Genomic DNA, 23270 nt, shown 5'->3' with positions numbered 1-23270 from the left:
CTTTTGTGGTTTTGTCTTCACATGGTTGCCTGGCTTCAGCAGAGTGCTTTTTATCTCCATGAAACTGTTGTGAGCTTTTCACAAAAGAATGGGTCATCTGGTCCAACCTCCCTGCTCAAGCAGGGTCATCCCAGAGCACATGGCATAAGGTTGCATACAGACAGTTCTGGAATATTTCCAGTGAGGGAGAATCCACAATCTCTCTGGGCAACCTGCTCCAGTGCTCAATCAGCCCCACATTCAAGAAGTTCTTTCTCATATTCTGGTGGAACTTCCTGTGCATCAGTTTCTACCCATTGTCTCTTGTGCTGATGCTTGAAACCACAGAGAAGAGCCTGGCTTCATCTTCTTGATGCTCTCCTTTTTTCCTTCTGTGCTCCTTAAAGACTGAGGAATAAGAAATAGCCATTCTTCACTCCCTCTTGCTGGTGTGCCTGGGGAATTAAGTTGTTGTAGGCTCAAAGGAAGTATTTTCTCAGGAGACTGTCTTTATCAGCCTTTGGGGCTTGGATCCATCTCAGATTTTCTCCATCTTAGTCTTACTTTATACAAGCACTGTCATGGTAGAAGGTCCTGAGAAGGACACATCTGATGGAGGTTTCTCTGCAGTACCACTACATCAGCTCAGTAGACCTCACTGAAGAAGCTTGGATTCTTCCTACTTTGTATCTACATCCTCTTTTATCTATGCAGATGTTCTGATTTCTGCTCTGTCCTTACTCTTTACCCTTTCCTTCTGATGCAGGCTTTGCCCACAGTAACATTCCCTCTTCACACATGGCCATCTGCCTCTACTTTTCTGCTGTATTCTGTGCTATCTGGTCCTCATGTGACAAACACAAGTTCTTGTGAGGTCAAGACTGGCTGCTGCCTCCCATACCACTCTAATCTGTATTTTGCTGGTGGTGTAAAGGCCTTTATCAGTTGTAGTATTTACTGTCAGCCAAATAGTAGCATAATATGTGCTACTTATAGGATGGAAATAATAGATGCATTATAATAATGATGATTATGAACATAAAGTATGTTATTATATAAAATGACCAAAACCACTTCATCTCTCTGCCAGCACCATGTCTCTGGACAGCTGTCATGAAGAGAGACCTTACAGGTGCAAGAAAGAAAGACCCTTGAATCTCTCCTTCCTTCACAATACTCATCTGAGGTTCTGAGTATTAATGTGTGGTGGTGTCAAGAGTGTTTAGGAAGTTGTCTGCTGCTCTATGTGCAGCTGACTATCTGAGGGGGCACAAGGGACTTAATGATTTAAGGGCATGCTTAATTGAATCTGACCATTTAAAAGGCTAATTCTCCTCTCTTGTACAATCTACTTGGATATAATCCCATCCAACCTGCTCCTGCAAGTTCTGTTCCAGCCTGTTATTTTCACTTACCTTCTTTTAGACCCTACCTTTTATCTGGTTTCCCTAGCAGAGCTCACATAAACTGCTTGCCCCTCAGAGGAAAGATAGCCAATAAGTGTTGAAGTGAGCAAGAATGTGGTATGAGTCACTAAACATTGGGGAGCCAAGAAAATCTTTTTCAGTGCCCAACTCTAGTGGAAGCTGGTTTGGGAGGTAAATGCCTACATGTCTTTGTGAAGGAGTCCTCGAGTCCCTCAGCAAAAAGACAGTGGCAGCTGTCTGGCATAGAAGGGTTTCCTTTGTAGGTGCTGGAGAAACAGATGTCCTGCAGATATTTGTGCTCCAATTAATTACTTAAATTAATGTACTTCATATTTGACTTAATGAAGGACATAATGAAGGATAACTAGCCACAACAGTGCCTCTCCTGAGGTAGCACCCAGTTCCCACCCAGGTGCTGCCTTTTGCCAGCTGCTGCAGAGGCAGTAAATTGATCAAGGGATGTCAAAGTTCATTTTCCAGGGGGAAATAGTGATCTTACCCAAAAGTGGAGTGTGCCTTCCTTAATGAGGAATGCTTAGCAGCATGGACTCTCGTCTCTATACTCTGTCACTCTCTTCCATGGGCTGATGTACCCTTCTTTCTAAAAGCCAGCAAGCTTCACGGGATCAATGAGGCCTGATCAATTGTTTTTGCCTCTGAATCATCCATATGGGGTTGTTAGCTGAGCTGCTGGCAGAAAACAAGAGGCAGCTTTCTGTCTGTTTACTATAAAGAAAACGAAGCAAGCCACAGGAGGGGACAGGCTGCACAATATTTACTGTCAACACAGGCAGAGAGAGAGAGGAGATATAAGGAGAGGGGAGGAGAGGGGAGCAGGGGTTGCAGGCTGCAACCCCAGTGAATGATCTGAGTGTAAAAATACCCATGCATTTTCAGATGGAAAGAGAGTGGATTAGTCAACAAGGAATAACTGAGAGCATTTAAGAAAGGGTGTAGTGAAGGTCTAGTGAGGCAGGGATGTACTAGTGGCAGGCAGAGTAATAATGCTGTGCATGAATGTACTGAAGCTGCACTGCAATCTGAAAAGCTCTTCCAGATCTGCCCTGAGACAGAGCAGTTGCTGGGGTATTTTTGTGTATGCCTGCATGCAAGATCCACCATTTAAAAGTAATAGGATGAATAATAACAATTGAACTTAGAGAATATTTGGAGATAGTTTTCTGAATGAGCTGGATGTCACCATTGTAGCTCAGACCAGAAAAAGAAAATTATTAAAAATAGGCATGCTTCCTTGCTTCTCTCTTTTACTCATCCACAGCACAGAGATATTAGGTGACTTGAGCTTCACAGGGCAAGAAGGCTCTGAGCAGCTCTCTCTGAGTGTTCCTCTACTTCCAGAGGCAGGTGAACAAATGAAGAGTGAATTCACACTTTAAAGAGCAGCGAAGACCATCTTGCCATGAAACCATTCACAGATGAAGATGTAGAAATCTACATCCAGAGCAAGGTAAGACTTTATCTGACCAGATTTTCTGTCTCCCACACTAGGTGTTGATTCTGAAGGGTGCCAAATTTGACAGTTAGTTGCTCGCCTGCTGTCTTCATTTCTGAGACAAGACTGGGTGAAGTTTCATGAGAACTGTATTTCTAATGAGATTTCTAGGTTTCTGTTGCAGAAGTCTTATCTGCTGGTAGCCTAATTTTTCAAGGTGCTTGTCCTCTTCTTCTAGGTATCCTGAATTTTTGTTCCTGATCTGGAATTCCAGATGTGAGACTAGCTGTAATTGCCAGCATTTAAATCTAAGGACATGTCCTTGTCTCTCTCCCTGTCTGATGGTCTTGACTTGACTGAAACAAGACCAACACCAGGCGTTGCCTCTAAGAAAGATTCATGTAGGAACTGCAGAGACAGACCAATATTGTTAGAATTCAGTCATCAGTCTGTCACCTCAGCTTAGGATACTTCTCTATATACCATGATTAAAATAACATGTCTCATTAGCACATGCAGACTGGAATCTCATTTTCTATTTTATAAGATATTCCAGCACTCAATTTTTCCCCCATTATGAAACGAAATAAAAGAGAATAAAATCTTCCGTGAAACAATACTGTTTAATAAGAGCTCTAAGTGAGCCATAACATTTTTTAAAGCTGACATGTTTCATGGCAGTACTTAGCTAGATCCTGTTTTATAGTCTGCTTTCCCCAACAAAATGCAAGATACCAAAATGACAAATAATTTCACAATCAGAAAGTGTAAGGCTTTATTTTCTGTAAAGGGTCACATATTCTGGTACAATGAAGGGGCTGGTAAGAAAGGTTTGTTTTCTCTATGGAAATGTTTTGGTGGCAAGTATGAAAGTTCTCCCAGAAATATACCTTCTTCAGGCAGAGGGTGTTGTGCACAGGAAAATCATTCCATGAGAATCTGTTCAGTGAGCTATAACAGTGAATGCTTCTCTGAAGATTTAAAAAGAAGAGCTACAAAGGAGGGAACAGAGGGAAGCCATGCACAGGAAAATGCTCATATGACAGCCATAAGTACAAGGAACAGAAGCAGACTGTAGTTAAGTGAGGCTCATAGTTGCCAATATTTTAGGTTATACTGGAAGTCTGTTTTCTAGCAGCCCTCCAGCTCTGATGGATTCTTAGTTTCTGCCTGCTCCTGAGTCTCTTGTCCAACTTCAGGCAGTTCAGCTTGTCAAATGCTGCCTGTTTTTGGAAACAGGTCAACCACCTGGTGCAATGAATCTCTATAATACCAGAGATTTCATCCTTAAGCCACTCATCAAAGGAACAATTCGAATGTGTATGGAGTGGATGTGGCTGGGTAAATAGGAGAAAACCCAAATGTTCTTAACAGTTCCTAATAAATCCCAATCCTGCTTCCTTCCCCCTTAATAAAACCTTAATTGACCTTGTTATTCAGGTTTTGTGCATTTTAGCACAATTCCCTGAGTTAAGACCTGGTAAGGAGAATACCAGTAGGTCACAGAAGTGACTGTCCAGCAAAGCCCTAACAATGTGTTTTCTCTCAGTGTGTCTGTGCTGGTACCTGAAGTATCTGAGATAAATGCCTTGGCTCTTCAGACTCACGTTCTGTTTTCTGATTTTCTGCCCTCCCTTCTGTAGGAAGGTTATATTTTCCAACAGGATGATTAGGGAGCTAATTATGGTTAGCTAATTATAGTGAGCAGCCTCTGTCAGTCACATGCCCATTGTTCTTTTATCCCTGCTCCAGTGATGGGGAGTACACATTGAAAGTGGAGTTTAGTGGTACTCCCTCAACTGTTTTTTTGATTGTATACTCTTATAAAGAATTCATGACAACTTCTGTAGCCTAGCCAGTAGGTGATGAAGGCAGAATTAAATGAGGCCAGGCTGGGTTGAATGGATGGATTGTCCCTGGATACTGGAGGTGGCAAAAAATGTTTCCAGCAGGTGCCCCTTAGAGAGAACAGAGCATGAGCAATGCATACAGAGGGCACTCTGGGTCTCTTTTTTAGCTAACCCACTGTATACTTTTTATACTCTTCAGTTTAAAAAAAGTCTATTTTTTGTCTAAAAGCTCTTAGAAATAGACAGCTTTCTCTGGCACTCACCATTCACTTGCTGGAAAAACCATTAGGTATCTTGTCAAGCTTATTGGACTGTTCTAAGGAGTTGTTCTGGATGAACAAAAATAAGGTGGAGAAAATAGATACAGTATAGATACAGATGGAGAAGTGCCATAAATGAAAGCTGAGATGAGGAGGTGAAAATGAATATGGGCTAAAATCTTTCAGGTTTTTTTTTTTTTTTTAAGTACATGTAAGTAGCTAAAACTGCTCTTAGAGAAAAGGATGAATTGGAATGAGGAGGAGTGAGGGGGAGGGTGAATTACTAGGGAAATTAAAGGATATTATATAAAGGACAACATGGTGTTAAGATAGCAAAGAAGCAGGATGTCAAGGGTGGATGAGAGCCCAGTCAAGGGAATATGGTGCTGTTGTCTGATGTATTTCCCGCTTCCAAAAGCTATTCAGCTTAGTAAAAATACTGTTAATTTGTTGTCTGGGGGAGGAAGGTATTCAAACTCTGCTCATCTTCAAGTTCAGTATTAGTCAATTGCTGTTCATGGTTAATGGATGTGAGGCAAGCACTAGTCTGCTTTAGTCCATTAAATGGTCCCTTTTTGTGATGAAGTGAATTTCTTTGTCCTCTTCCAGGCCCTGGGGACACATTTCAACACACTTGAGTGTTTTGGGCTGATAGTTCAACGTTTGACATAAAAGTGTCCAAAAGGACTTTTAAAGAAGTACTTGTCAGTGATATTTTTAGAAGAGAAAAGAGAGTTGTTCAGGTGCTGAAGAAAGTGCTGAGTGAACAGGACACAGGAATTTTGGAAAGCCATAGGTTCGGTTTGGGTTGGAGGGCACCTTTAAAGATCATACAGTGCAATTTCCCTGCTGTGGACTGTGACGCCTTCCACTGGACCAGGGCTCAAAGCCCTGTCCAGCCTGGCCTTGAACACTTCCAGGGATGGGGCATCCACAGCTTCTCTGGGCAGCCTATGCCAGGGCCTCACCACTCTCACAGTACAGAATTTTTAACTTATGCTTTTGCTTCCTTTTGGTCTTTGATAATAACAAATAACTGTAGTAATTATGTTTGACTGGCAATTATGCTTTATCATTCACTTCAGTCAGGTGATGAACCCCGTTTCTGATTTTTCTTTTCTTGCCTGCAAACAATAAGGTTTGGTAGAATATGGTGAGGAAAAAGAAGAATCAAGAAGAAAGCAAAGCTGCAACCAAATGAGATGAAGCAGAGGATCCAAAAAAGAGCAGTAAACAGTCTTGATATTTCACTCTGCATAAGTAATTCTTGTTGCATAAGTAATTACAAATATGTTCATGAACTTCATTAACAGTAGCTGAATTCCCTCACTTTGGTACATGTGTAAGGATATTTGGGAAATATTAAATGCCCTTTACTAACATGGTTCCTTCATGTTCCTCCTGTTGAATCTCCTTGTTCAGATTGTGACAGTCCCCTTATGCTCCCTTCGATTTTAGTCATAAGTGAAGGTTCAGGTTTATCTTATATTTTTCAGAGTTGCCCACCCCTCACCTCAGTTCTCCCAAGACTCAGACATTTCACTGAAATAATTTTCAATAATTCATTATGCTGCTACTTCTTGAAGAATTGCCCTTTAAGCCACACAAACACCTAGTTCCCAATGGGACCAGCTTTGGAAAGATGCTTTCACACTATCTAGGAGTAGAGTCTCATCTGTACTTCAGCCATAAAGACAGTGTGGATACTTTCAGTGCATAAGGTAGGCATCTAAATGATGCCACATACGTCTGCCACCTGACTAATGGACAGATCTGTAACTCTTGATGTCCTGTCAGCTCTTGGAATGGAACATTTCCTCACTTTGAGAATGGTTACCATATGCAGGGGAGTAACTGGTATTCTGCATCAAATGGATAAAGGATTGAGACTGTAGCTGTAGTTGATAACAAATTTATCTGTGTAATGAACTCCTTTCCTTCCATCCAATGGTGTTGGCATGGAAATATCAATTAATGCTCAATAGTCTTGAATATTGACCCTTTGGAGTTCACAGCTCTGTCTCACGGTAAATTGGTTCCAATACACAGGGAAACAATTTTTATTCTCAGTGCAGCACAAGCACAAATTTCAGGATGCTTTAAGCTGATTTGTCTGCTTCCCACTGGAGACAAAGACTGCAATTACCTGCAACATGAAGTGTCTTTCCTGGAACTGACAGGTGGAAAGGCGGCATTACCTGGTTTCCAAAGCAGTGGAGGAGGTGCAGAAAATCATCCAGCAGCTGACTGCAGAAATCAGCTACAAGGCCGTGCGATTCCAGGCTATCTCCAACTCTGGCATTCACAATGAGAACATTAAGGTATGAACAAGAGCTCTAATGCACTCTCTGGCAGCCTGTAGGCAACCAGAAAGTGATTTCTCCATTATGTAAGTGTTTGTATGGGCAGGTACCTCACCCAAAACACCACAGACGATGTGCTGACACTTCACTGTGGAGTTCTAGTGACTGGCTCATTGGCACTCACTCATGGACATCTCACAGCCAGAGGAGCATTGAAGAGAGATGGCTGAATCAAGCAGAGCCTCTTAGAGCTGCTGTGTTTACAAACAGCATCTATTGCCAGAGCTGTCAATCCACAAACAGAAGCCAAATCTCTTTGGGAGACAGAAAGAAAAAGTTACGCAGCAGTAACCTAAGAAAAAATGTTCATGCCTTCATGAGCTATGACCTATATTTTTCACAGGTGGAAAAGCTGTCAACTCACTAAAACAAAGGAAAGAAAAATTAGAAGTCCTTCTTCTGCTATGAACATTAGAAAGCTTCTTCTGAAAAATATATTTTTCCTTGTCATGAATTGGAATTTCTTTTTATTGGGAAGACAAAAAAGGTTATTAGTGGGAGAAGTGAAATGTCTCCCTGTTTTAGACCTTCAGACATGAAAATAATAATGCCCAATCCCAGCTTTAACAGAAGGCTGCTTATTTCTTGTGACTCCATTACACAAAAGTAACTAGAAAAGACACAAGAAACAATTACAACAATGGCAACTTCAGATGAAAACAATTTTTTTCATCTGAACTAATTGAAATACTAATGTCAACCATTATACTGAACCACAGCCATTTACAGATCAAAACACAACAAATACATAGAAGCATGAGGCAACTTTTGCAGCTCTCTGGGACTGAAAGGGAAGAAGTCTTTATATGAAGCTGCTGGAATGGTGTGGAGGTGGAGGCAAAATATAATGCCCTGGGACAAAGACACTGAGATTCATAGCTTTCCTGGGATTTTGTGTATCCCGGAGCGTGTGGTCTTGTCAGTAAATATGGCCACAGTGACGTAAAACAGTGCCACATCCTGGTCCATGAGTTCCTGAGTGCCAGACTCTGCCAGCCACCTCTTGTGCTGGAACAAACCTGCTTGGCTAATGAAGTCTGACAGGACCAGGGTCAGGGTAAAATTGTTGTTCTGGAAAGCAAAGCAGAACAAAACCACCAAGGCAATCTATTATGAGCAGTAACTTGGTATTATAGTATGCAGATCTGAACAAATTCTGCTTGAAAGAAATCCTCAAAATATGTTTCCTTAAAAGTGGCAGATCTGTTGTTCATGCTTAACTGAACCCAGTGTTACAAATCTGTGGAGGTAACACTCAGAGGACCTGACAAACTGTCCTGTATGTATGGGGCAGCAAAGAACGAGTTGATGAGAAATTATTTTGGTTTAGGCTGTCTCCCTCCAAAAACTGGAAACTTTAATACCATTGCTGACATACTTCAACATAGAGGAGACTTGTGTCCAGGGAAAGTCAATGTATTCATATATTCATTATTCCATGTTTAATTTTGCAACATCTTTTTTTCTGTTGGCTAAATCTAAAGGATTTTTCAGAACTTTCAGCTTCTGGCTAAAAGGAATCAATTTAACATGGTGAGACATCCAGATTTGTTGAGAAGCCTCAAGCTCCCTTCTAAATATGAAGGGCTGAGTGGAGAATAGTTAAGAAAAGTGTTCAGGTATTCAGTGTTTTCCTGTGACCCATGTAACAAAAAGTCATGCTTTAATGAAAAACCTGAATTAAAATTCAGAAGAACAAAATAGATTATTTAATTTTTTAAAGTTCTAAGTGTTTGTTTTTGTTGTGGCCCACTGTTTTTGGAGCTGTCAACTGTGTGAGGCTGATGCAAAAGCTGTGGAGGTTTCAGTAAAGTTATAATGAAGAGGTCCAGACTGATCACTGGTACTGCACTGCCCAGTGGCATTGCCAAGTGTTTAATCAAGGTGGGGGCAGTGGGGGGATTTTCCTTTAACAAACTCCAAGCATCCAGGGAAGCTTGCAGCTTTGCTCTGTGAATGAATGACCTAGCACATGCTTTCTCTCTGTTCTGTGTACTTGTCTTCCTTTCTGCTTCTCTCAGGATCAGCCAGCTTTACTGGCCAAGTGGTCAGCTATGCTTCGGAGGAAGCGCCCATTCCACCCATCCATCCAGGTACAAAGCCTTCCTGGTGCCTGACAATCCCTGTGCTTGCTTCCTCCGCACACACCCTCTTCTCCAGACAGCTGCACCCACCACACTGATCCTTCCATGACTGTTTTGTCCTCTGCACAAGAGCTTGCTTTTTTTTTTTCCCCCCTCAAAGCATAATTATATTCTTTCTAACCTACTGTTTCTGTCTCCCTGGAACAGCCTGGCCAGGGTCACAAGAATGAGGTTGTATTTAATTTGCCCAGCATATTCCAGACAGGATTTTAATACAGCAGAACTGGCCACACGTTACACACCCCAGAATGGAAGACTCTTGCTCGAGCCTGTGACTTTCTGGGGCCCATGGCCTGCACATGGTATGTGAGACCATTGTGTGACAGAGCATAGGTGTGGGACTGGGATTGGTTTAGGCCAAGAAGACACCAACTGCCCAGCTTTACAGTACTAATCCCAGCCTTGTGCATTCTGTTTTTTTCTGGTAAGCCCCAGGTGGAGGACCCTTGTGACTTGCATTTGTAGGCACTCACATAACATGTGCAGCTCTTCCCTTTGCAACCTGTTGGGTGCCAGTGCATACAAGACAGCATTTTGGTTGGGGGGAATGGTTGTTTACCTACAAATGTGGCTGAGGCAGTCAGAGGAGCAGTAACTGCATGACAACCATTGTATTTTTTCCTTATGGAGCCTACTGCTCTGTTTCTGAGCTGCCCACAGGATTTCTCAGCCCCACCAGACCTGATGTGTGCAGATTAGCTTGATCTTCAGTGTCATCCTTTCAGCATCCTCCTGCCTTTATGGTTTATATTTGACAAAAGAGCAGCACCCTGGTGTTTTCCTTGCTGTTTCTGTGCTTCTGGCTGGCCATCTTTTATTTTCCAAATCTCTTGCCAAGGAGCAGAGAAGACCAGCTGCTCCCTGTGAGAGAGAGGCAGGAGGTAAGCATAGCAAGGCAGCCCCTGCCCTATGGTCCCTGAGTGAGACAGACACAAGGAGGGCAGCTGGGCCAGCCAAGAGTCTGGATCATCAGGAAAGTCTGCTGGTAAGTCAGGTCTGAGGTCAAGCCACTCCCCGACTCACTGGAGCCCAGGACTAACCTGAAATAGGGGTCCCAGACCCATGGGCAGAAGGTGTGGATAGAAGTCTCAGAAAGGCTGCTTAGGGATATTAAAACTTGTTAGTGCCCTCAGGGCCCTAGCACCTCTGTGGTAAACTTTAAATCAGCTGAGCTGAGCTGAGGAAGGCTACCAGAGTGTTTTGGATTGTTACAGGAGAGTGACAAGCGTGTTTCATTTACCGTGGGTGTAACCACCTCACAGCAGTGGCTGTCACTTCACATCCTGCTCATGCAGCAGCTTCACTTTACTTATGCCAGTGTAAGTTAGGCTTGGTAGCAAGTGGACCTGAAAAGCTCCTAAGCCAACATGGTAAAAATCGAAGGAATTTGAACTCACCTTCTGGAATCACAACTGCTAGATGCTTCCAAAGTATCACTGGACATGTCTGGCTATGCCCTGGGCCAGACAGATGATGTTTTGTTGTATTTGAGGCACCTCATTCTTTCCTTGAAAATACTGTCTCAGAACTGGATTTTATTGGAAAATGGTTTTTCCCCAAGTGAGGCAAATGAACTGGCTTGCAAACAAGCCTGTTTAAGGCTTCCTTGTCCATTGGCTGCTGCCTCCATCCTTACACTGTTTCTGTCATGCTCATCAGGAGATGCAGTTCCATTATTACAGCAGGCCAGGACCTGGACTTGTTTGTGGGAGTTTCTCTGAGCCTCTGTAGGCTCAGGCATGTCACTTGCCTTATGTCTCTGTCCCTTTAAGTGTCAGTCAAACAGAGTGAAACACTTGTAAAATTAATGGGCCATAGCCTTATTTTGCTAATGTCTGTAGTGCATTTTGAAAGAGATCAGAAAGGTACACTTTTTGCCATAGTTATTACTAGCATTGGACTCTGGGCTTGTCTCAAGTAACAATTCTGAGATAATAACTAGCACTATTTGGGTTTCCCTTGGTTGGATCTCAAAACATATTCTCTCATGCCTTCCTGCTCCTTGGAAGCTGCTGGTTATTACATCTCAGGCAATTGCAGACTAGAAATAGCAAGAGAAGGGGGAAAACATGGCAGGTGTGGTGGCAAATCAGCCAGTGAGCTCTTATCTTCTAAGAGCTTCACATCAAATGCCTCCTAAGACAATTTCCTTTTAGTCTGCATGCCTCCAAGGTAACCTTAGACCGGTCCTGGCTGTGTTCAGTTAGTCCCATCATACCATGGTTTGTCCTTCTTTTCCAAGCTCCCAGTTTAACCCAGTACTTCCTCAACCCTGTTTTCCTTACTTTAGCTCATGGATCTGCCCTTGTCTCCTCTCTCAATCTCTCTGAACTCTCCCAGGTGTTAGCACCCAGCCAGTTCCTCATCACAGTTCCTCTGCGTGGCCTGACGGGTTACAGGGAATGCCAGGTACGGCACTGGCGCTATTACACCGTGCATGGAGCCAAGCTCCTCTCCTCCGTGCGGGACCCTGAGGAACTGCATCAGTGGCTGGAGGTGGAGCAGTTCTCAAAAAGCCTTCAGCAATGGCATGAAGAGGATGTGAACATCGAAGGTGATCTGGTTCCAGCCAAAGTCCTTATCGTCTTCCGGGAGCTGGTGGAGAAGTCGATTGTCTCCTGTAACCTCTCCAGTGAGTTTGGTGGGGACAGATGTGAGGGAATCCATCACACACACAGTGTTTGGCTTGCATGCTCAGAAGCTGAGAAAACTCCCAAACCACGAAAACTTCAAGCAATTGCATTGACAGACACAGGCCTGCATTGAAGATAGAATTCAGTAGTTCTTGGGCTCTTTGTACCAAGATGTTACTCCTTTCTTAGGAATTTGGGTAGAGTCTCCAGCCACATCACCCTCTTGAACTAAGAGGCAGCCCAGATTTTTAGAACATTTAGGAGTTTGGGAAAAAAAAATCTTTCTCTACTACATCACCTGCAATATATTTAAATTATTAAGGAAGGCAGTATAGCAAAATTGGATACTGGAAAGATGTGTACATCTGAGAAGAACATGTTTGAAGATATTTCTAGGGCAGATAATGCTCTGGGGAAACCTTAGCTGCCCACAGGTTTCCAGCATGGGATGGTGAGAACTAAGTAGAAGGACTTCTACTGAAGTATGTTGGATAAGTGCTCTTCTTCCCAGTGTCCAAGCTACTCCTGTGGTGCCTTTTCCCATAGCATGTTTCCAGAATGACTTTATTCATCAGTAGCTTAATGAGTCTTCTGTATTTCAGAGGAATAGAAGCTATTTCCACTCATCTGATCACACTCTGAATTGTAGTCACAGAAAAAAAAAAGTTAAAGTCAAGCTCTGCTAGACTTATTTGTTATCATAGGAAATACTTGTTATCATAGGATTGGAAAGGTGGATAGGAATGAAATTTCACCGTTGAGGCTGTAAATACCAGCTGGAACAGGCTTGCTTCTGAGGCTTTACTTATGTGAAAGCTTTTGTGTTGGGCAGCAGTCACATTTACAGTTGCATCAAGTTCTTGAGTGAAAGTTGAGTGTTGCAGGAAAGGTACTTGCAAGGACCCCAGAGAGTGGAGTTTAGGTTGATTATTCTGATGCCTTTTTTGTAAGGTCCACTGGGAGGAGATGAGCTAAGATGAAGTCAGGAGAAGCAATTACCTTTTTTTTTTTTTCTGTGAAGAATGGACTTCACTCATCCCACAGTATGGCTAAAGTTACAGAAAAACTTCACTGATTTCTTCACTTCCCTGTTTTTCCATTATTTCAGCATTAGCAAAATCAGTTTTTGAGGTGTCTCACTTTTCATTAGTGGAAAAATAGGTATAAGCATTGCAATGCTTTCGGAAAAGCCATGAACATATTTTACATGCTGACACAGTGGTTGCTCTAACACTTTTCAGCTGCTAGAGATCCTTGTTGGGAGCTTGGGAACAGAACAGTTCCTGTTTTGATGCCAGGCTTGGCTCAGCAGGGAAATAGCACATAGATTTTCTGAGGTTTATGAAGTTCTGTTTGGGATGGACTCTACTCTTTGCAAAGTAATTCACCCCATGAATTGCTCCTTAGCCCATGCCACTCAAAATGAGGTGGGATAACACTCTGCTCTTTAAACTGCTTATGTTCATCTGCTCAGGCTTTCACTTCATTGGGTTAGAGGATGAACACAGAATTAGCTCAGATCGCAGAGCTGAAGGGACAATGATCCTCCCTCAGTGACTGGAACAGAAACTTCTTCCATGAACTCAACTGGACCAACAGGAAACATCCTACAAAGTCCATTAGTTGCAGCTTGCTTTCCTTTCTGTACTCTTAGGTTGTGTTGTTCCTGGAGATGAGCCACTCTTCTTTCACACTGAGGAAACTTCTTTCCTCCAAATCACCTTGGAACTAGCTCTTCTTAAAACTCAGCACTCAAGTGATGTATAAGTTAGTCTTTTCTGGGTGACTGCTCTGCACAACAGACCATAAATTCTGGTATTGTCTTCTGTGCAAGTGCATCTCCAGAAACAAACTTTACAGATACCCCACAAAACATTCTGAATGACTGGCAGTGCTAAGTGTGATCTGGCAAGGGTCTGATCTCAGGTTCTCTGAAGGAAGAACATCTTTAGATAGGAAGTGTTCATCTGGTCCTCTCCAATCTGCAGTAATCTCCTTGTAGTGTACCATTAGAAATGTTAGGTTGCATCACTTGTCTAGCTTTATTTTTAAGAACCTGATCCTAGGGTTTAAGAGGACCCACAAAGGGGAAAAAAAAAAGCATTATAATTGAGTGTAAAGTTAAGAACTTTGGTCTTTCATCTTCCTGTTCTCATTCCCCAGGATAGACTTACATCGATTTAGGTTTTTCTTATATTCTTCATGTGTTATTGAAGAGAAAGTGTTAAGACAGACCAATAGAACTGCAAGGTCCTAGACAGCTTCTTGCTTGGCTTGTGGAAAAGGACCTTTTTATCTATATTTTTTTCTCTTGTTGTCCTTTCACAGGTAAAGTGACAGTGCTGGAAAGCTTCAGCTCAGTGGTCCGTGTGGCTGTGGAGACGTCAGAATCCCAGGTTGAGGTGGAGCTGGTCCCTGCTGTGGAGATTCCAACGTGCTGGCCCGAGAAAGCCCGGTGGCCTCGTTGCCTTAAGCGCTGGCCTTCTCAGGAAAAAGTGCAATGCATCAAGGTAAACAGTGTAAAAAACACCCTTAACTCTGGGATGGAACTTACCTCTCAGGTGTCTGACAGTGTTTTACCAAAGGAAGAACTGCATGGTGATGGCAGTAGGGTTAGAAGATGTATTCTCTAAAGAGAGAAGCAATGTTTCAAAATATTCTGTCAGAATTTATTTCGATTTTGTTTTCCCCCCCTTACAGTGGTAAATTCTGTAGAAAAATCTGAGTTAACTTTTTATTGCATGAGGCTCTAGCAAACAGTTCTGCCTGCATCACACAGCTCTGACATGCATCATTCTTGCTCTGCCTCATGTAAGACTTCAGCAAATGGCTGGTGTCTTGCAGTTTTCCTTCCAGCTCAATCCCATCTTTCCCTACAACACTTATGGCTGGATTTGGGAACTTCAGTTCAGCCCCAGCTGCCAAGTTCCTGCAGGTCCCATTTCACCTTCCAGTTCTGCTCCCCTTTTATGCACAACCTCCTGCTCCACAGCAAAATGCCTGCAGAGCTGCACCTCTGCTTTTGTGGCACTGCTGGTACTGTGCCTGATGGCTCTAGAACAGGATCTCCCTGCAGTAACTGATACCAGCACACAAGGAAACAATACAAAATGCGTGTTTATTCAACTAAGAATTAAGATGGGAGCCCTCCTCATGTTTGCTGCCTCTGCTAACCCTGTTTAGAACAGGCTTTGAAAGATGTCACACATGCTTTTATAACCTCAGTCTGCATTGCTGGGAGAAGTTTGCCTCTGATTTGCTGTCCCACTTCCCCTGTCCTTCCACAGTCGCTGGGTTTCGACCTCCTAGCCCGCTCTAATTATCACTGGCAGCTGTGCTTCTCCCGTGCTGAGCACATCCTCATGGAGGGACTTGATGAAGATGGAGGTTGTCGCAGGAAGTGCTTCAGGGTCATGAGGCAGATGAAGGAAGATGTCTGGTGTGCTGGCAGTAAGCCTGTCATCACAGCTTATCACCTTCAGGTAGGCATCACCCTGATACCTACCTACAGTAATGGGATCTGTTGCAGTGGCTTCTGTCCAGTAATGCCAGAATGTTGTGGTGTAAATCAGTGTAGGGCCTGTGTAACTTCAAAGGTAACTGTCAAAACTGCTGTACCTTTTCATTGCTTTGTGGTGGCAAGGAGTTCTCCTATTTTTCGGATATCTTGTTCACCATTTAGGCTGTGAATGTTGGAACCTGAGCATAGGAAGAGCATGGCTTTGAAGAATGCGTGGGTTGAGATGTGAAGGAAGGCTGGTTCAGGGAGCTTTAGTCTGATTGTAACTATTATTAGTCCTAGTTGGCTTGAAGTGGAGAAGGCAACTAAATATGTGTTCCAAACTTCATAAGAAACTAAAGCCTGTAGGAACATTATGATTGCAGCAACATAAATGGAGTCGAGGCCCCTGCTCTGTTTTGACTTCACACTGTACTGTTGTCTGTAATTCCACACTTATTTCCTGCTTCTTGACTATCCCAGCCATCTATACCCATCTCTCTCTCTGGTGGAAGATAGTGATTTTTTTCTTTGTGGATCTGCACCCAACAAACTCTCTTAGGTAAGCATAATTAATGAATTAGGTGCAAACTACAGTTCTGGTGGTGTTTCACTTGGGGTAGGAAGGGAAAAAAGAGTTAAAGGGGTGGTGGCATCCTCCCTGCACCTATTTCAGGGTTCAAGATGGCTTCAAACAAGATTTGTGAAGGAGAGAGAGAAGACTCTATGGGTGTGAATGTGTGCTATGAGTGTGTCCCCACATCTGACAGCTGCAGACACCAATGGGCCACAGGCAGCACCATTTGTTAGATTATAGATTAAAAATCCTGTTTTCTGGGCCTTCTTCCTCCTGGAGTTGCCAGGGAGAGGCTGTACTTTTCCCATCTTGAAGCCTCAAGCCATTACGTTCCTACAGTAGTTACTAATCTTTTGGTGTCCAAAACCAGATGCAATGCTATGGTATCTCATAAAGAAAAAGCTGGTGACCATCAAATGCTGTTATAGTCAGGGCCCTGTTCTAAGTCAAGATGGAGTAAAAAAATAATTGATGAGGCTGATTATAGCTCAGCTGAATGCAAAACTCCTCAGTGCCTGTAAGAACAATCTGGTGGGAAAACTGTCATATGTAAGACAAAGTGGAAACCCATTTAACCATTGGGAACAATGTTTTTCCCTGGCTGAAGGAGCAGATGTGCAGGAAGTGCTGTTGCATGAACTCTTGATTAAAGTAGGAAACTATTCAGAAGCTCTTCAGTTCTTTAGTGTAACTATAGTTCTGGCTTTTATGGCAAGAGAGGATTGGTTTACCAGACAGAAAGAATTTTTCAAAATTACTCACATGAAAAAGAAAAACAGGAAAAAAAGAAAAGAAAAATGAGAGAAACAGTCAGTGGTTAAACCAGCAGTTGAGCAGAGGCTTAGTGTTAGGTTTCTATGCATCCTCAGGTTCCCCTTGTCAGGGGTATCCAGCAATTAGGATTAAACAAGATCCTCTAGCACAGAGGAAATCTGTATCCCAGAAGCTCCAAAAGCCAGAGAGGACCACGTAATTGCACTTCTTTTGCTTACCTGCATAGAAACTGAGATCTGGAATTTCAAAAATATCTAGGTACATTCTGGAAGCCAACACTATGCTGTAGGTAGAGAGCTGGCAGTTAGGGACATAAATGCTGGGGATAAATCACTTGCTTGGGCACCTGACTGAAAAAGCACCACTGCTTTCCTTTGCACTCCTTGCAATGGAGTTTCCTCCAGAAACTCCATTGCAACTGCTGCCTGCTGAAGTAGTGTGTCAGAAGGTAACTGCTCTGCAAGTCTTCAAGGAGCAGCTCTCAGAGAGTTATAGCTTGAATTCCTCACTATGTCTTTATTCCCTGGTGACATTCAAGAAAAGGCTTTGTGGTTATTGCAGCTGTGAACAAAAAATTTTTCACATTTGAAAAACTGTTTGAGAAGAATTTTGTCAGCAGTACAACTATAGGTGAAATTCTACCTCTGTAGAAACAGTCAAGTTGAAGGCTGTGGTTCTGCCACTTCTCAAAATGTCTGAGTCCCTTTTTGGGTAGTGGAATTTGCAAAATAAAATTGGGATTCAGAGGATAGTTAAGGGACTTAGCAGAATTATTGAACACAGAATAGGTGATTTTGTACTTTAAAAAGTAATTTCAGGCTGACCAAGGCAGTCAGTATGGCTTTTTTGGTACAGTGAGTCTAAGTTCCTCAAGAAAATTCTTCTCAGTCATGGGAAAGTCTGAGAAAATGCAACATAGGTGGTGTAAAAATAATACTATAAGAGCAATAATCATATGCATTCTGTTATTTTAACTATGTATTTCTCAAATGTTAAATTGCATAAAATAATTTTATAGGAATAGAACATAAGACATGAAATATCACATGTCAGAAAAAAACAGGCAGCATTTGACCAGAAAGCAAGCCTTGTACCTGCAATGGCTTCTTGGAATCTCATTCTGTTTAGGATGCAGATTTTCATGTATCTTCAGCACAAATACAGCTGAAGCTAACAAATAATTATGTTGATCTCATTATGCTCTGTCCCTCCTTGCATCTACTGGCTTCTACCCTTGCATAATAGGCCATTTTCTACAGCTTAAAATGCCTGGCATTTCTACAGAGCCTCCTGCTGGAAGATGGCAAATAGGCCAAGATTATTTTAGTGAGATCATTTTCCTTGGGCTCCTGGCTCAGTTAGTGGAGAGTGGCTCCTCTGGAGAGAGATCCTAACCAGGCACCTCCAAGCTGCTCCTCCTGGTCAGTTTGGATCCCTCCATTGCAGAAACGTTAACACAGGGAGGTAGCAGCGTGAGTCTCTGTGATTTCCAAGGCTGCCAGCCACTTACCAGCACTAAAAGTGCCTTAGTAAGCTGTGTGAGCCCTCGACAGAACCTCTAACACATCTTCTCTCCCATCTGCTTCTTGCAGACAGTGCTATTCTGGACGTGTGAAAAATACCCACGCACCAAGGATTGGCGCTGCTTCCCTGAAGCCTTTCTGAGGCTGGTACAGAAGCTGCACAAGTGTGTAAGCCAGCACTTCCTCAAGCATTACTTTCTCAAGAACACCAATCTGCTCAAATATGCCAACACCAGTGACCTGGACCTGGTGGCCAGCAAGCTGGCAGTCTTCTTGGAGAACCCTGTTTTGTGCCTGGACTAAGGCAAGCAAAGGTCATGCCCCAACCCTGAGTGGATCCCCAGCTCCTCTCCCCACCTGTGGTTGCTCCCTGTGTCCCCCCAGTCGATGTTGCAGCTGGCTCTGTGAGATAGTTGGCACATGCAGCGCTAAAGAGAAGTGTCGAGCTGGCAGCGGTGGGCGGTGAAAACTGATGGGAGGTATCACTTGATGCCCAGCTGATCTAATTTGCTTTCAACAGTGACAGCCTGCCTGGAAGCTACAGCCAGTGAAACCCAACTTTGTGTGTCAGTCAGAGCAGGCAACTGCCTTGTTCTGTGTCTCCAGTCTTGTGGCACCTAGGCTGAAAGGCAGCGCAAAGGAGTCTCGCTCTGCTGCCTCTGTAACCTAGCCCATGTATTGTTGCTGCTTTCACCTTTCTCACAAGGACAACGGGTTTAATTGCCTGCCTAACTCACAGGCCAGCTCTGCAGAGGGGCAGAGGAACATTTCTGAGGTGTTCTGGAAGCTGGAAGCTTTCTCAGAGGAAATTCAATTCAGGGAGATCCTGCTCCAGTAGGAATCCAGTAGGAATTTAAACATGCTGCTAGTGTTGAAGAGCTCAATGGAAGCAAGAAGAGGAACAGTGGGTTTTGCCTCTTCATTTTTCTCTCTTCCACTAATATTTTTCTTCCAATTGCTTCAAATATGTCTTTTTCATGTTTGCCTTTGCCAGCTGTGTTAGTGCCATACAACCAGGGGGCTTTGGCAGGGCAGATTTCACTCCCATCCCTGGCTCTACCCAGCAGGCTGGACAAGGAGCAGGTCTTTCCCTACTTCTTAACACCCATGTATTTTTGGGTGCCGTGCAGAAGGAGAGTATTTTTCAAAGGTTCTTAGCTCCAAGACTCCCAGTTCTTTCAATTTTTTGGATGTTTCAAAACAAAATGGATTTTAGTATTTCAAAAGAACAGAGCTTTAGAATTAATATAAAGAATGCTGGGTTTAATATTATTAAATTGCTGAAACTAAACAAAGATAGAGGGGATTTTGGGCTTGGTTTGGTGGGGTTTTTTTGTCACATCTGTGCAGGAAAGTAAACAAGTCCTTTGCCAAGGGGGCTGGCAGAGGTGGGATTTGCATCCCGCGCTCCAGGGAGCTGCATGAGGCGCACCCGCGGCGCGGCATCTCCCCATTGTGGCAGACTCTGGTACAGCCACGGGTCTCCAGCACAGCCTCTGCCTCTGGAGCAGGCTGTCTTCTACAGTGTTCTGAGCAGAGCAGATACGGGTCAGGAAGGATCCCAGCTGTGTATTCCTGGTCTGGTCGTGGTCCTGTGTCTCCTGCATCAGATCTCACCATGTATAGACCTGATCCCACCGTGTAAACCGGCACCCGCGTTGCTCCGACCCTCGAATACCCTCCAAGCCGCCTTTCCACATGGGAAACTGCATTGTATGGAACTGTTTCCAACAGTTAACTTCTCTTGCTAAACCTTTGTTCTCCAGGCTCCCTAAATGGGACACAAGTGTCAGTTTCATGATGACACCTCCTGTTCAAGTGTGGCTTTCCTGTTTCCTGTGAACTGAGCTGTTCCAGTAACACGCAAGGAGATGCCAATCTGCCAGGCAGAGTCAGACAGCTGTGGCAATGAAGTAATGTCTCCTGTTTCATCTTGATTTTGTCTTGTAGTTGAAGGGCTGGCTTCTGAAGTTAGAGGAGGGCAAAAACAATTCAGACTGTTTGACGACAGTGCAAAACATTCAGAGCTGTTAATCCCAAATTTAATATTTTACTGCTCTGATGTATGGTTCTTGTGGGATTTAGTTGTGGCTGTTGAAGAATTTATCTCCCTTTATAGCTGTGTGAAGAAAATGTTTCAGTGGTGATACCTTAACTTGGATGCAGCTGTGTATCAGAGTCCTCAGCTGCTGGGGTTCACAGCCTGCTGTGAAGCAAAACCACGGGCATGCACCGTGTGCTGCACAGCCACGACATGGAATGTTCCACTGCTCTGCCAGAGTGGCAGCCTCTTACAGGCAGCAATGACTCAGCAAAGCCAGGAAATAACCACAGAACGATGGACCCCTGCTCTGAGCCAAGTCTGATCAGTTTTTGCTGTTTTCTTGTTTACACAAGAAAATGCATCAGGCTAGCATATGCTGGGGCAGAAAGTATCCTGAAACATGGAAGGTACATTACTACTGACCACAAAGACACAGGAACAGTCCTGCAGCTTTTTCTCCAGAACAGCAAGATGTGATACAGGTGGCCACTGGCAAAGGAAAAAGGCTTTGAGGAAAGCACAAATGTGTTCATGGAAGCAGCTGAATACAAGAATTAATTCCTTTCAGAGACATTCTTGAGATACTGTCTTACATCATCTCATGCAGGTCTGCTTGGGTGTGTGGGGTTTTGTTGTGAGGCAGTTTTTTGTGCTTGTGGGAGAGTTGTGCAGGAGGTCTCTTATTAAAAAAACCAAACTTGCCAAATATATTTATCACATTTCTTACCACAGTAAACTTTCTCCAAATAGCTTTTCACTTTATACACCAAGCCTGACTGCAAAATCATGGCCTTATCCCAAGATTTTCCTCCAAAAAGAGATACCACATTGTGTTTTGGCTACAGAATAAGTTTTATGTTTTTCATATTTATAATTTCTCTTTTTAAAAAGTGAACATCTGGACAAATACAGACTTTCTTGAAATAAGTTTAATCAAAAGTTCTTTGTTCAGAATGTCTGGAAGGAATGTGATGACCATTTTCTCTCCCTTTCTCTTTCATTGCTTTCATGAGTATTTGCTGCATTTTCAGCCCTCAGTCAGCATTGCTCCATCTGTCCGAAATTTCAATTGAATGTGTTGCTCTGACATATAAAACTGTACAAAACTCGTGATGTTTTGTCTTTTTACACAGCCTGCCTTCTAGTCACTAGAGGGCAATGTCTCTCTGAAGCACAAACACCGATCCAGGATCTTGCTCTTAAAATCAGCATCTTGTTATTATCATCGAGCTGAGACAAATGAGCTCGATTGATTTAATGCTGAATTCTGTTGCCAAAAAGGAGAGAAGAGACCATGGGGGAGCTTTCTAATAAATAGCAAGACTTGAGTAAAAAGTCTCTAAATTCTGGAAGCTCTAAGAGCCAGAATATGGATTTATTGTTTCTGATAGGCTTGCAGTAATTCCCAACAGCCTTCAGTTGGGAAAGCACCAACAAGCAAAGTGCATGCAGGGTTCTGGGAAGGAGGAACTTGCAGGAATAGCCACTGCCCTGCTCCATTAGGGTCCTGCCCTCTCTCCATTGGACTAGGCCATGACTCCCATGTGTGCCTACCCCTTAGGCTCCTCTGCCTCCCTCTTGTTTTCTCCCTCCTCCAGGAAAAAAAAAAAAATTCTCAGAACAAGTTTTCTGATGCCACCCCTTTGGCTCTGGTGGGAATAGTTATTTTTCAGTGCACATCAAAGCTCTTTTAGTTCGTGGGACCCAGGTGTACACAGAGGCCATTACAGACCATCTACTCACCCTCACTTACACTCCATCTTCAGTTTGAAATGGTGCCCAGCAATGAAGTTAGATCACCTTGCAAACTATGTTCCCAGGGGGAGTAGCCTGGCCTCTCTGAGCAAAGCTGGAACATGGACAATGATAGGCAGGATAATTTTGCCTTCACTCTAAATATTTTTCTGCTTACCAATGCTAGGATTTCTGGTTTTGAAGAGAAACATATTTTTTATTATTATATCCCACCCCCAACACTCATCTGAGGGCCTTGCAATGTCATGTGAGATAGTGACACAGCAGCCAGTGCTCAAATCATGGTAGGAGATCCCACTCACCCTTTCAGGCCAACCTGTGCCATTACTGTAGAAGGCTGTGGTGCCCTTGACCTCCTTGCCATCTGACTTCTCTGGCTGGAGTAATATACACAATTTCAAAGGAAATTAAACAGCTCCAGGTAGCAAATGTGTTTTAGTCTGTTCTGACCCAAACCATTGCAGCACAGAGAAATGGACGATGCTTTCATTAATTGTACCTTGTGTTAGTTGTACCTTGTCAGTTCTGCTTCAAGCAACATCTTTGAACTGAAAGAAAGGACAGGATCAGCACCTGGCTTTGAAAGCATCTCCTGGATGGGTGATGAAGAATGCACAGATGCCACCAGAAACCAAGCTTATGGAGAGTACAGAATATATTTTTCATAGGAAAGATTTTCTAATTTACCATTAGCATCTTCACAAATACAAATTACAAGGAAATGCATTAAGGAAAGAATTAATCAAATTGAAAGGCTTTGTAGTAATTAGAAAAAAGAATGGCATCTTCCTAGGCTCCCCTGGGTAGTGGTAATTACCAGCTGCACAACTGTGGCTTATGCTACTTAAAGATTTCTGGACTAAAAATCTTACTATCTTTTTGTTTCCATTCTTAGAAAAGCCACTCTTGGAATCAGGCAGCAACACAAGCCAGCAGCTCCGAGAAGCGTGAACTGAGCCTGCTTCAGCCTGAGAGGGCACCACTTTATG

The 23270-nt window shown here is 43.2% G+C and overlaps 1 protein-coding gene across 1 annotated transcript in view; it reads left to right on the top strand.

Moving 5' to 3' along the window:
• Positions 1–21232, top strand: part of MAB21L3 (mab-21 like 3) — a 34953-nt gene extending 13721 nt beyond the window's left edge. The window contains exons 2-8 of the mRNA XM_036382706.1: positions 2766–2874; positions 7150–7290; positions 9354–9425; positions 11817–12108; positions 14438–14619; positions 15397–15591; positions 18552–21232. Coding sequence (XP_036238599.1) covers positions 2827–2874; positions 7150–7290; positions 9354–9425; positions 11817–12108; positions 14438–14619; positions 15397–15591; positions 18552–18785 — 1164 coding nt within the window. The 5' untranslated portion in view covers positions 2766–2826 and the 3' untranslated portion in view covers positions 18786–21232. The remainder of the gene's footprint in view (positions 1–2765; positions 2875–7149; positions 7291–9353; positions 9426–11816; positions 12109–14437; positions 14620–15396; positions 15592–18551) is intronic.
• Positions 21233–23270: the final 2038 nt, after the last annotated feature.

Source organism: Molothrus ater, chromosome 2 (genome assembly GCF_012460135.2).
Source record: "Molothrus ater isolate BHLD 08-10-18 breed brown headed cowbird chromosome 2, BPBGC_Mater_1.1, whole genome shotgun sequence".
NCBI classification, from domain to species: Eukaryota; Metazoa; Chordata; class Aves; order Passeriformes; family Icteridae; genus Molothrus; species Molothrus ater.
The sequence above is the reverse complement of the archived record's forward strand: the minus strand, read 5'-3'. Positions and strand labels throughout refer to the sequence as shown.